The 14,391-nt window shown below is 42.5% G+C and overlaps 1 protein-coding gene across 9 annotated transcripts in view; it reads right to left on the reverse strand.

Moving 5' to 3' along the window:
* The window catches only part of USP40 (ubiquitin specific peptidase 40), a 77,597-nt gene that overhangs the window by 15,094 nt on the left and 48,112 nt on the right, over positions 1–14,391 (reverse strand). For 7 of the 9 annotated variants that reach the window (XR_012016762.1, XR_012016763.1, XR_012016764.1 and 4 more), the window contains 6 exons: positions 10,555–10,608; positions 9,529–9,617; positions 8,241–8,327; positions 4,260–4,296; positions 2,146–2,210; positions 281–355 (listed from right to left, as the gene is read on the reverse strand). Coding sequence is in view for 6 of the 9 variants with exons in the window: in XM_072796743.1 (XP_072652844.1) it covers positions 281–355; positions 2,146–2,210; positions 4,260–4,296; positions 8,241–8,327; positions 9,529–9,617; positions 10,555–10,608 (407 nt within the window). In the remaining 3 variants the exon portion in view is untranslated. Of the gene's footprint in view, positions 1–280; positions 356–2,145; positions 2,211–4,259; positions 4,297–8,240; positions 8,328–9,528; positions 9,618–10,554; positions 10,609–12,891; positions 13,659–13,733; positions 13,860–14,391 lie in introns of those variants that run through there. The other 2 variants (XM_072796747.1, XM_072796746.1) reach the window with 2 other exon arrangements.

The raw sequence follows: 14,391 nt of genomic DNA on the forward strand, positions 1-14,391 counted from the left end.
AGTCGCACACTGGATACGATGATTGGTTTTGGATTCTGCAAATCAGGTTAAAAAATGAAATAAGAAAAGTAGGAAACAATATGGTGCACACAACTGATTTTATCAGAAGGAAATCTATAAAGACCTAAAAGACGGCAGCTGTCGGATTAGACCACTTACCCAGGTCCTGGCACCCTCTTCACGCCTGGTTGTACTTCCCCACAATGACAATATATCATCTTTGTCATCAGAAAACAATAACTGTTATTTACAGAAACTCAATTCAAAAGCAAAATCTTACCGGAGGAGGAAGTTTTCCTTCAATTAAAAGTAAAGTATCTCCAGAACATATCATAAGTTCTCTCAGGGTTGCATCCTGGGGAAACAGAAATTCCTTTATGACTTCTGACAGGAGCAAACAGACCCTGGACCTTTTCTTTAAATCTTATACCTCTATTTCCTTTCGAGAAAGAAAGAAACAAACAATAAAGCAGGTCTCGGGGAGACAGGAAGTAAACTAAGACTATAAAATACTGGTATCTCATTCTGGTTGGAATTACAGGGTATGAACTGGGAGTATCATAAAGGCTCAGGGGAGAGGGAGACGGATGGGCTGAGAAACGCAGGACTGAGCCTCAGAGGATGAAATGTCGGATTTGGAAAGCCAGAGGCAACAGGGAAGGAGTTCTCACGAAGAGCAGGGTTAAGGTCAAATCCGGAATAAGGGGAAGGAGACGAGACAGACTAGAGTGCCAGTCAGACGGGGGTCACAGATGGGAAGGCTGTGAACGAGAAATAAAGGAATTTTTAGCTCCTTTGAACAAAAGCCACTCAATTTTTCTGAGAAGAGGTTTTTGAAGACCAGTCTGGCTGCTCCACGCACTGTATACTGAAGTGGGGGGCACCTGACTTGGGGAGGCCAGTTGGTTTAATTTAGGAAAGAGGCCAAAAAGAGAAAAGACGAGAGCAAACACGCAGGCCGCCGTTGCACTGCGAGCTGCAAACACCAGGCCGGGAAACAGAGAGTATCTGCAAAGAGGGTAGGAAGTCCTGAGGGTAGTAAGTGTGCTTTGAGGTGAATTGTCTGATACTGATTCGGGAATTAATGGAGAAGACACGGAAACCGTATGACTAGACTCTACGCTCTCTGACCTCCAAACCGTTATGTCCTGTGGGTTGTCTGTGGTTTACTTCCTACCCGGGCAGTCAGAGTCCTGGCCGAGACTCAGGCCGCCTCTCTGCGCCGACTCTCTCAGCCCCATACAGCAGAACATTCCGGGCGAAGGCCCCAGGCCACCCGCCCAGACCAGCTTTCGGCTGAGGTTCAATGCCACGGGCTACTACTGGCTGGCAGACGTAGAAAGGTTGAGGGAAGCCTTCTCACTGGGCTTCCTCTTGGGACTTCTAAGGCCATGGGTGTGGACCGGCAGGTCTGACGCTATCTGGATCAATAAGATGCTTAACCAGATTCCGACTGTCCTGGGGTAAAATGGCTCCTAAGGCAACCCGAAGAGTTTCATTGGATCTAAGATGCAGTTTCAATCAGAGCCTACGTGATGGGCTGGGAAGATGAACTCTGCCATCATTAACTCACAGAGAAATGGAGATTAAAATATTGGTTTCAAAATTCAGAGTATATTTCCACATTCTTTCCCTGGTCCAAAGGTCTTTTGTTCTCTGAGGTTCTCTGCCTCCTCGTGAGGAACTATTTCTAGGGACATTTCTAGGGACATAGTTTCTTAAGTCAAGAAGACTTTTTTTTTTTTTCAAAGACTTTATTTATTCATGAGAGACACAGAGAGAGAGGCAGAGACACAGGCAGAGGGAGAAGCAGGCTCCATACAGGGAGCCCGATGTGGGACTCGATCCCGGGATCACACCCTGGGCTGAAGGCAGATGCTCAACCGCTGAGCCACCCAGGAGCCCCATAAGTCAAGAAGACTTAACACAGATGTTAGAAACATTCCCACCAGGCAGAGACTTTCCCTCTGACTTTATCAAAGACCTACAGTAAGGAAGTGGAAGTAGACCATGCACAGATTTTTGTATCCTAAAAAACATTAAAGTTTTCTCTAGAATTTATTCACAAGTGGGGTGGGTATCCCATATGAAACACAAAATAAACACAATCATTTCTAAGAACAGAATGTATAAAAGTAATCTTACCTCTTCACATAAAGGCTCTCCAGCTTCATAACACCAATCCATTTTTCGTAAATGCCACCTGTCTCCTATGAAGGAATTAAAATCAGAATGAAAAAAAATTAACAATGTATTAAAGAGTTGGTCAGTAATGACCCTTTTGGATGAACAAATATCAAATGGGATTTGATCAAATAACTTTTAACTAATTTTTAAAGTAAATTCACTCTTCCAAGCATGAAAAAAAATGAAATGGTTCCTCCAATGTGGTTAATTTCCCCTCTACTCCACCAAGATCTGCACACCTGCAAACAAATAACACTTGCTACTATTACACAATATTTATGTTCTACCTTTATTATTTACATGTGCACACACATCCCACAGGAGTACAGATATTTGTACACATAGGTATAAAACCCCTTCTAAAATCATTATGAGGGCAGCCCAGGTGGCTCAGCACTTTAGCATTTGCCTTCCGCCCAGGGCATGATCTTGGAGTCCCAGGACCTGCGTGGAGCCTGCTTCTCCCTCTGCCTGTGTCTCTGCCTCTCTCTCTCTCTGTCTCTCACGAATAAATAAAATCTTTAAAAAAAATAAAATCATCATGAAGTTGTTTTATCTCATGGTCTTAGTTGAAAGTATACGCTAATACCTCTTAGCAACTGATAATATGCACAACTAAACTGTTCCTATCCAATTATCAGTTAATCTAACAAAAAACAGTGTTTTTGAAATAGCATTTTAATGAATTTGGTATAAATGAACATTTATGAATGTTAAATAGTCTTTGATTAGATTTCTCTCAATTTGCTTGCTTTACTGATGAAATGGGAAGTTTTTTGAGGAGAGGGAAGCTGAAAAGAGTGAAAGTTGGGAATTCTGGTTATTAAAAAAAGTAAAAAAAAAAAAAAAGCAATGTCTTATAAAACAGCCACCCCACCCACAAAGAGAAGCTACAGCCGAAGGAGTAAACACAGTTCTAATACTGAACCTGCACAGGCCACAGGTTTTGAGCCTTTAGAATACTGTTCTTTGTAGACTCTCTCTTGCCATTAGTTCTAGTTTTAAGTACATTAAGAACTGTATTAATAATTAACTTAATCTAAGAGTGTGTTCTTAAAAGATTATTTATTTATTTATTTATTTATTTATTTATTTATTTATTTATTTATTTATTTGAGAGAGGGAGAGAAAGAGAGAGAGAGAGAACGAAAATCGGGGGGGAGGGGCAGAGGGAGAAGCAGACTCTCCGCTGAGCAGGAGGCCTGACTTGGCACTCGATCCCAGGACCCTGAGATCATGACCTGAGCCCAGGGCAGACGCTTAATTGACTGAGCCAAACATGCGCCCCTCTAAGCGTATTAAAAAAAAACAAAAACACAAAACCACCAAACCCAACCAATAAGTTAGATGTGAACACCATTCCTTCGAAGCACAGCGTGGAAGGAAAAAGGTGGGTTCTGAAACGAGAGACTTAGCTACTTGCTGTAGGACTCTGGGTAAACCCGTAACCATCCTCAGCCTGTCTTCATCATCCATGAGATGGGGATGGGTGCTGACCCCTGCACAGGAGGCCTGTCAGCTCCTAGAAAAGCCCTGCCTGCCAGGCCTCTAACCTCCCTTCTGGCTAATGGAGCCACAGGTTCCACCTCAGCGAAGTCTGAGGACAGCCAATGCCTCTAATGAGAGCGACGTGACACCCCTGGGGGCCCACTCACCTGATTCCACCCGGGGAGCTACTTCTAAGATAACTTGGATTTTTTTCTGGTCGTATTAATTCCCTAATGTACACCACAAAAATACTGGCACAAAACACAAAGCGCTGAAATTCTCAATGAGGTTTAAAAGAAAAAAATCCACAAAGGGCCTGCGTAGTTTGGGAGGCCATATGTCCTAGCACTGCCCTTTCTGTGCCTGTGCTGGACTCTGTCTAGGTTCTCTGTACTCACAGCAGCTAACCCATAACTAGCTGTTAGCTGGTAAAGGAACCAAGAGAATTCCCTATGTACGTGCAGAAGTGAGAGGTGTAACTGACAGACCTGGAGGAAAAAACATTTGAAGAGCTTTCCTTAGGCTTACAGATGCTTTATTGTAAGGTCAGAGGTAAGATTGCATCGTCATGGTCTGTAACTTACCCGGTAGGCCAGACTTCCCCAGCATGAGCTGTAAACACTGTTCAGAAAAAGAAAGAAAAGAAAGAAAGACCACGTTCATTAGTTCATTAGTTCTCTGCTTCTGAGTCACAGTATTGGGACAGACGCCCCTTTTGGACTCTGGACCTATTTGTCTTATTATGTTTAATAATTCCTGAAGCGATAAAAATGGACCCAATTAAGATGATTTAAAGAAGCTCTGCCTCCCAAGAGGTCAGTGGGGCCAACCCAGGAGGGGGAAAAAAGTTTCTGGTCTAAGTCTGAGACTTAGACTTGGCTCATCCACTTCCAAGTCTGCAGCATGACTTTCTGCTTGTCAGGGCCAACAGTGTGGTTCTGACTGGATAGGACTGATTAGGCTGATTTCAGAGATACACATTACACTCTGAATCCTATAAAAGGGATTAGCCTATATGTAGCAGCCAAGAGATACAACTGGTCATGTATAAACACCCGAGGAAAGATCTGTGCAGACAGCAACTCCATGGCACAGTGCAACAAGTGAGACACGATTAACAGAAACTTAAATAACAATAATAAAAATCAGAAACTCCCAACTTCCTGAGGGGAAAAACCTATTCTTTTGCCTACCTATAAATCTATGGCAAAAGAGTAAATAAAACTTGAATTACTCCACTAGCCCAGAAGGAAACAAGAGTAGGGAAGAGCACTACTGTACCGCTTGGAAGAAGAAAAAGAACAAAGGATCAGAATATCCATTAGCAGGGGAGCTTAACTATGAACAGTCTTAAAACAATTAAAGGATAATAGATTATATACTAATCTTAAAGGACCTTTCAAATATTTGGGGTGAAACAAAGTTCTAGTATAATACATGCAGTGTGATCCCATACGAATGAGGCAAGCTCCTCATTTGTACCCACAGACACATCCCCTTCATGAAAGGTCTGGAAGGACACACACTCACAGGTGCGATCAGGTCATGCCACCCCAATCTGGCTGAGGGACTAGGGTAGGCTGGTGACCAAGGAGGATTTTTAGCTACATCCCTTCCCTGGAGTTTAAAAAATAAGTCCATAGTTACTTGCATGATTAAAAATAAAAAAAGACTTTAAAATATACCTAAAGATCCTTTAGGAAAGGATGGCAATGAGTACAAAATATTAAAACATAGGGAAAGGGAGAAAGGCTGCAACCATAGACAACTTCTATGATTTAAGAAAAACGAACAGTTGGGCATTCACCTCAGCTGTGTTCTAGGGAGGAAGCGCATGGAGCCACGGGGGCCCAGCGGAGTGAGCACTCGGACTCGGGGCCTCTGGCTGGGGCTCAGAGAGAGACGGTGAAGCAGGGCAGGGCTGTGAGAGCAGGGAAAGGACCACTCGACGTCTCTGTAAGAATAGACCCTGGGAAATGCCAGGCTGGAAAGAAAAAGATCAGTTGGGAAGCTGCTGGAATAATCCAGATGAGAGGTGAACAGGGTGAAGCAGCAGCGAGAATGAGCTGTGGGCAGATCCTACATGGACCTTGATGGTAGAACCAAAAGGATTTTCTGAAAACCTGATGTGAGACACAGAAAAGAATCAAGGATGACCCTAAGGTGTCCTGGTCCGAGCAAGCAGGAACACAGCGCTTCCATGACGGACTGACGAAGAGGGAAATGAGAGGTGCGTGTGAGGGAGGACGAGGCGGGGGCAATCAGACAACCAGGTGGCAGCTGGACACGCAAGCACAGAAGGCCGGGGCGAGGTCCCATCTAAGAAGGGAGCCCTGGGGTGCTCACAGGGAGAGAGGAGAGCACAGAGCAAACTGCGGAGGGCCGGGCCTGTGAGGGAAGAGGACACTGGGGAGAGCCGTGGTCTTCCTGAGGCGAGTGACCAAAGCATTTGAAGGCACAGAGAGGCATCGATTGCGTCGGACGCCACAGAGGGTGGGAAGAGGACGACCGGGAACCGCTCACCAGACACAGCAACGTGGAGCAGAGCGAGTCTGCCTGCTGTGGGTTTGAGAGAGAAGCAGACGGCAGCCAGACATGCCGCTCCTCTGCTAAGTTCTGCGTCCTCCTTTCTTTGAAATTGAAGAGCACCAGAAAGCTCAAAGCCAAGTGAAAAGCTAGGAAAATATTTACATCAGGTAACAGAGAGTTAAAAAAAAATTAAAATAAAAAAAATCATTTAAAAAATGTTTTGTCATGGCCAGTTTCGGACCATGCAGAGGGTGGTACACGTGAACCGTCCGGTACCATGACCCGATCGATCTCAGTGACTGCTGTGACCCATCCTGCCCGTCAGCACTCCCACCGACCTCCCGTCTCGCCTCCCAGGGTCTTTGATGCAAGAGTGTCAGCTAACATGTTACTTATTAATATTTAGTATTCATTTCAAAAAGATAAAAATTCTTTTAAAAAACATAAGCTTAAAACAATTACGACATCTGAAAAACTTAAGAACTCCTTAATAACAAATACCCAGTTGGTATCCACATTCACTTTTTTTTTTTTTTAAGTAATCTTTATGCCCAAACGTAGGGGCTTGAACTCACAACCCTGAGATCAAGAGTTGCAAGCTCCACCCACTGAGCCAGCCGGGCGCCCCCACATTCCCTTAGTTTTCTTACACTGTTACTAAAGTTTTCCTGGTTTGTGTCAAGAGCCAGATAACGTACACATGCTGTACCTGCTCCTCCTAAGTCCCTTCTGCGTAGATGGTGGTCCCCTGCTGCGGTAACGCATCCCGCTCTCCTGTACTTCTCAGAGAGTACAGATCTAGAAGCTCAGGTCCACTTCCGGGTTTGTTTGTTTTATGGCCAAGAAAAGCAGGGGTATCATTTTGAACTTCTATAATGTCTCAGTGTTACTCTTCTTGGATTGTTCGTGGTCTTTCAGGATAATTGTTTAGACCCATTAATTCATTAGGAGTGAAAAACTGTGATAATCTAAAATTCTTTCTTCATGTTATTAGCTGAGATATGTCTATAAAAAAACCCCTCATTATCTATTTGTTTACCCTGTGGTATACTTTCCAAAAGAAAAGCACGATAAATGATTGACCCTTCTCCTCATGAAGTTTCCCTAGTATCCACTCTGCATTAACAAGGAAGATGTCTTTTTAGGATCACTTACGAACTCATGGATTTTAAGTATGCATACTTACTAGTCAGTCTTACTACTCTTCCTACAAAGGTTCAAATTATCTCATCTGTGACCAGCAGGAGCCTCTTAAGTTGGCTCCTGAGTTTCTCTGCAGATCTCAGATCTCTGCTGGCTTTACTGCTTCTGTCAGGACAAGATGCTCCAGGCTCACCTGACATGTTCCTGACCTGGATACGGAACCAGCCGCTACTCCAAGAAGCCCTGATTCCTTCTAATAGGAAATGGTATTTAGCAACCACAATCTGGGTGCTGGGGTGCTCACTCCTACCGGGTTGGTCACTATGTTCAGGGGACATAGCTAGAAAAAAAATTTTTAAAAACAAACACCAAGTTCATTCTGCCTCTTCTGATTCAAATTCAGGAGTACAGGCTCTACTCAACTACACCCATGTTATGTGTCTCTCTTGAAGTCCTAGTTCTCAGTGACCCTAACTGTAACATAATTGTTACCCCCCACACACACACTCATGCCCATGTGTGTGATTATGTATGTATACAAACTAAAAACACCAGTAGGAGATATGCTGGAATGTTAATAACAATGGGATAAAGGATAATGAGGGGTTTAAATTTTGTCTTAATCCATTTTTACATAGCCCAAATTCCTATAATAAACAAGTATTACTGATAATCAGAAAAGAAAAAGACAATAATCTCATTTTAAAAATTTGGGTTGGTTCACCAATTTTCAAGTTTCCCAAACTACTCTTTTAGTGAATGTACAGAATTCTTTAAAGTATATTATGTGAACACTAGCTTTAAGACTCAAAATCTGAACATGGGTTACCATGGTTCCCCATACCAAATGCCCACAGACCTCTCCCCACACCAGAAAAAGTAAAATTACTTACATCTCTCACAGACATCGTTTCTTCTACTATGATCTCCATCTCTGTACCGGGCTGAACATCACTCCCCACAGTGAAAAACAGGAACAGCTAAACAGATAAATGAATGCAATTTAATCTACATTTTAAAATTTTACAAATGTATTACTTGCTTCCAAAAAAGAAAAGCCAGTGGTCCATGAAATTTTAATAAAAATCTCGTATTATATAAAAACAAGGACGCTGGGTAATTTACTGTTGCAATTCGAGCAATAATCTCAACTACCCAGAAGTGTAAGATGCTTCATGCCAGTGTTTTTATTCCCACAGGTGTGACGTCATTGTTTTTCTCTCACAGATATTTATTCCACTATGATCTTCATTTCTTTCTTGGTCATTCCTCAAAGCAATGTGCTACACGCTGTAATCATAAATTGGGTTTTTTTTCCTCTGTGTCACTTGGTTGTGATCTTATTTTCTGTACAGGGAATCTGATCACCTGTCAGTTCAGCTCCTTACAGCCTTCCTTTTCCTTTCTAACTCAATCTCACCTGTCGCATTTTCTTTCTACCACTCTGTCATGCACTCCTATGTTTTCAAGTTCAGGGGAAGAACAAATTAAAGAGGAGGTATTTTGGAAACGAATGAAGTGGATCCAGGAACCACAGGGACCCTGCCAGTAGTCCAGCTTCCTGTGATACAAAGTTTTACCGATAAGGACATGGTGACTTTTGGACTGTAATGAAAGTTTATTAAATAGGTAGGGTTCCTGGCAGAGGTCGATCTCATACTTCAGATAGAATATGAGTACTGATCAAAAACAAAGCTGCTATGAGATGATTATATTACCGCAGAGAGTGATTCAGTCCAAAATCAATACGCTCTATTTCATTAAACCTAAGAGATCACTGGTTGTTCCTCATCACTTTCTGTGCTATAAGAAAGAAAAACAGTGCCAGCTGCAATCACAGATGCCACAGTTCGTAAGGTGGATCCTAACCTCATAGATGGCAAAATGTGGAGAAAAGGGTGCTTTTTAGAATTTATAAACATGGTGGTTCAAACAGGTGGCCACTCAACTTTATAGGTCCCCCTTAGCCACAAAATTTTCACAAAAAACCTTATGAATATCCTCTGACATTAATATTTTTTATTTAAACACAAAGAACCAGATGGGTCTTTGTATGCCTAACATGAAATTTATTGTTTAAGAGAGAGAAAAACTTCTAAGAAAAATGATTATTGGTGCAGTAGTTAAGAACCTCTAATTCTGGGGAGGTTGATTTTGTTCCAGCAGGTGACCCTATATTACCTGGGAGGAAGTTGGTGCTTTCCCAGGACATAGCCCCAGTGAACTCCCCATCTTCAGTTCTGCTTCCTTCAAGGTGTAACTGTCTGGCACTACAAAGAACATGGGATAACAAGATGAATGTTATTAATTCCTACCTCCCTGGGCAAAATGATATATTGGAATCCGCCTTTCTTTGAAAATCAAGAATATCAAGAAAGAAAAAAATATGAGGTGTATTCCATGCAAAAAGATGACCTATATTACAGTTATGTTTAATTTTCAATTTCTACACTCTAAAATATATTCTTAGCTGTACAACAATGCTAAGAAATAAGAAGCAGCTACAAATGTTCTGGATTCATACTTAGTAAAAATCACAGAGCCGCTGTTTACATAGATCAAAAGCTAGATATTCCGAATTGATTTATGAATGATGGACGAGCCTCTTCCACATTCAAAGCTGCTGTGATGACCATTAGTTAATGAAGTCTAATGACAGGATGTGTTACAAAGGTGAGAACAAAGACTGTCCCACAACTGTTATCGCAATAACATGAGCAATACAAACAATGAATGTAAAAAGATACTACTTTGACAATGAATCTAAAAAGATACTACTCGATCAAAAACAATTGCTAGGGCAGGCCAGGTGGCTCAGCAGTTTAGTACCGCCTTCAGCTCAGGGTGTGATCCTGGAGACCCGGGATCGAGTCCCACATTGGGTTCCCTATGTGGAGCCTGCTTCTCCCTCTGCCTCTCTCTCTCTCTCTCTCTCTGTCTCTCATGAATAATAAATAAATAAAAAATTTTTAAAAAATTGCCAAAAATGAGGATCAGCTCATCAGAAAGACCAGTGCTTTCCTTCAGAAAACAGAAGTATTTGAATTTCTGGTAATACATGAAGACAGCACTGTGACAATAAAATTAGTTTGCAAAAGGTAATTTGAGTATATTAGGTACTGAAGCCATCATTTAAAGCAAAAGCGTTAATAAGAAAGACAGATGGCGTGAGTGTGTCAGTTTTTGAAAGCTACTGTGAAGATTTACCTGGACAAAGCAGCTTCCCGTTTCTATCAATAGGCCTCAAACAGCTGTTCTCAGCTACGAAGAAAAAGAAGCTGGTTAGTGCACCAAAAAAACTAAAGAGAGATGCTCTCCCGTGTTATTTAGCAGAAAGCTACAATGAGCTACAAAACAAAAAATCCCCATCAATAAAACAAAAACAAAAACAAAAAAACCCCAAGTACAGGCAGCCCTCAGTTGTCAGAGGAGCGCGGGGCCGCGTGAGGCCCTGCCACACCCACACCACCGAGGCGGGCTTAGTCACCGTGAGGACACCACAGCGTCTCAACACCTCTCAACACTGTTGTTCAAACATTTAAATCTCTGTCGGTTATACAGGTAGAGTGAAATTCACAAAACAGTAAAATCAATATTTACACTGTAATTTAGAACACAAGGAACACTGAATTTTTTTTTTGGTAAAAATCAAGATTAGGTTACAAGAGCTCGCTTCTTGTTGGAGAGCTTGCAATATGGAATGAGCATCTTTCCTATCCCTGAGCAAACCATCACTAAGTTGGATCTGCTTCCAAAATTTCCTATTTTGTGCTTCTAACCTCACAAAGGACCTCCAGGAGCTCCTTTAACATGAGGGTTTTTGCAGCATCACCTCCTCTGGGATATCATCATTCTTTTTGTCGCAACCACTTTCCTCATGTTCACTAAATGTTCCCTGGCTGCATATCTAGTCTTTCAAGTGACAGCAGTGTCAACATTCCCATGATGAGCTGTTTCTTCTATCCCTCCATGTGCTTTCTCTGCTGCACCTTCATCTTTGTGAAACCATTTGATGAACCTGAACCATTATTGCAAAAGGTCACGTGGGCTTACCATGGGAGTAAGGGGACGACAGACAGAAATGGTTACAACACTTTAGGGTGAGGTAATCTGCACTCACCCTGATGCACATCTGCTATCTGTAAGTAGTGATTTGTGGAACGAGGAGCTAGTAGCACAGTTTGTATTTTATGCAACTGCTCAGTTCACATCCTGTATAGAGGACATTGGAACCACGTTGGTGGGTGGCCGGTGTCATGTAACTGAAATTTCGTGCAGACTGCCTATATGTAAAATATGTTAGGTGATTTTTATGCTTATTAAATGGATTGGGGCCCATGGGCCCCATTTTTGCAGATACGAAGATTCCTGCTTTGTAGGAAGGAGCATGCCAGGTTTTGAGTCAAAATGGAATCCTTACAAAGGCAGGAATGAGTGAGGGTTTGGGCGAGGGGTGAAGCCTTCTAGGAGGACAAGAATGGCATGGCCCTTCTGGGTCTGCACTCTATCAGACCACAGCAAATCTCTGAGATTCTGGAGTTCTACATGTTACACTGCAGTCCTGTGAAGCTAGCAAACCATTCCAATACACATATCTTGACCACTGAAACAGTTTATGAAGAGTTCTTCAATTAAAAAAAAAAGGCATTTTAAATAACGCCTCCTTAAAGTATCCTTTCAGTTCACAAACTGTGTATCTTCTATGTGCCAGGCGCTGCACTAGAAGCGGACAGCACAGCAGTAAGCAGAACAGCCACGGACTCTGCCCTGAAACAGCCCTGTTTGATGGAGGAAGTGTTTCTTCCCCACGTGAAGCATGGGGAGTTAGGTGCGAGCACGATGAAGGAAAAGTACAGGTTTCTGGGAGAATAAAACAGATGTGAGCTGAGATTGAGTGCTTAGGGATGATGGCAAGTAACATTTTAGCTCAGGCAACTGAGTGACTGAAGTTAGCAGAGAGGAGGGAAGGGGACAGAGTTTAGGGAGATGACTGCCCTGAGAAGTTGGGCATGGAGGGGTGTGGCGGGAGAGCTGGTGCACTAGAACCTCTGAAAGCCAGTGTGGGAAGCGTGTTGTGAATAAGCAGGAGAGGGGACCACATGGAGGTGGCGAGGCTGTGGTCAGATGAGGCCAGACCTTGAAGGCTGGGGTGAGGAAGGAGCCAGCGTGCGAGGACACTGATCTGATTCGCATCCATTTAAGATGGAAGAAGACCACTTGCCTTAAGAATGGTTTGGAGGATGGCAAGAGTGAAAGGGAGGCTGTTTCACAGGAAGATGATGAACTGTTCATTCTGATAATCTATACGCTTTCAATCAATTTGAGGTGTAAGTTACAATAAAACACATCCTGCTTAAGTATATGGAGTCTGATCTAAACACTGAGCAAAAGCCGCCAAACCGAGATAGGATTCGCATCACCCCCAAAAACTCCTTCATGCCACTCTGGTCAACCTCCCCCCAATCCAATTTTCTGCCCCTGTAACTAAAGCATAGGTTTTCTGTTTTGAAAATCTCATGCCAGTGGAGTCATAAGAGTATGTACTCGTTTGTGTCCAGCTTCTTCTGCTTTGCACACACTTGAGAGTCATCTGGGTTTTGCAAGTGGTGGAAGTTCGCAGCTTGTGTTGATGAACAGCATCCTGTTGTAAGGATACAACACAGTCTGTTCACCCATTTGTGGACTCATGGACTTTTGGATTGTATCCACTTTTTCATTATGAACATTTACATACAGTATTTGTAAGAATATAGTTTAATTTTTCTTGGGTAAGCACCTCGGATTGCTAAGTGAATGTTTAAATTCATAAGAAATAAGCTAACCCTTTACCAAAGTGACTACCATTTTGCACTCCTACTACCAACATGTGGAACTGCTCCACATCTTCACTAACACTGGTTTCGCTGGTCCTTCAATTTTAACCATTCCACTGTATCATCATGGATTCAGTTTGATAGTTAATGACACTAAAAGCATCTTTCCCTGAACTTGTTGGTCTTCCGTAGGTAAATGCTGAAGGTAGGTGTTTTTTGTAGTGTCCTCCCCATAGGCCCAGACAGCTTGCTGACCCCTGCTTTACATCAGCTCCTGTCCCAGGACCTAGCGTCTTGACGCCTACAACTTTAGAGTAAGTCTTGAAATCAGGTAGTGTAACTCTTCCAACTTTGTTCCCTCTCCCCTCAGGGATACTGTAGGTTCTTTGCATTTCCATGTAGAGTGAATCACCTCATCAATTTCTCTCTTTCACACAGACACACGCACACACAGTGCCAGGATTCTGAGTGAGGATGATGCACTGAGTTACAAATTGATTTTGGGGGAATCCACTCTTTACCAATGTCATGTTTTCCAATCCAAGAACATGGTGCATTATTCCCCTTATTTACATGTTCTTGGGAAGCCCCGGTGGCCCAGAGGTTTACCGCCGCCTTCAGCCCAGGGTGTGATCTTGGAGACCAGGGATCGAGTCCCACGTCAGGCTCCCTGCATGGAGCCTGCTTCTCCCTCTGCCTGTGTCTCTGCCTCTCTCTCTCTGTCATGAAAAAATAAATAAATAAAATCTTAAAAAAAAATTCATACATGTTCTCTGTCTTTTCACAGGGATATTTTCTTGTTGTCAGTGCATAAATCTTGCACATACTTCATTAAATTTATCCCCAAGTATTTCATATCTTATGCTATTATAAATGTTCTAATTTCATTTCCCATTTTTTTTGTTGTTGTTAGTAAACATACAATGGATTTTTGTGTATTGATTTTGACTTATTAAACTCACTAGTTCTGGTAGCTTTTTAATAGAATCCTTTAGATATATAGACAGTAGGCACATCAACAGTGCTCACTACCACTGCATTTGAAAGCCAATCAAACACACAATGATAGTCACTCATACCCACTAGCTTGGCTATAGTCAAGAAGATAGATACAAATACTGGCAGTGGAGAAAGCACACTGCTCGCACACTGCCAGTGGGGACGTAAATGATTCAGCCAAACCACTTTGGAAAGTAGAACGGCAGTTTCTTATAAAGTTAAATGCAAACCT

This window comes from Canis lupus, chromosome 24 (assembly GCF_048164855.1).
Source record: "Canis lupus baileyi chromosome 24, mCanLup2.hap1, whole genome shotgun sequence".
Classification (NCBI taxonomy): Eukaryota; Metazoa; Chordata; class Mammalia; order Carnivora; family Canidae; genus Canis; species Canis lupus.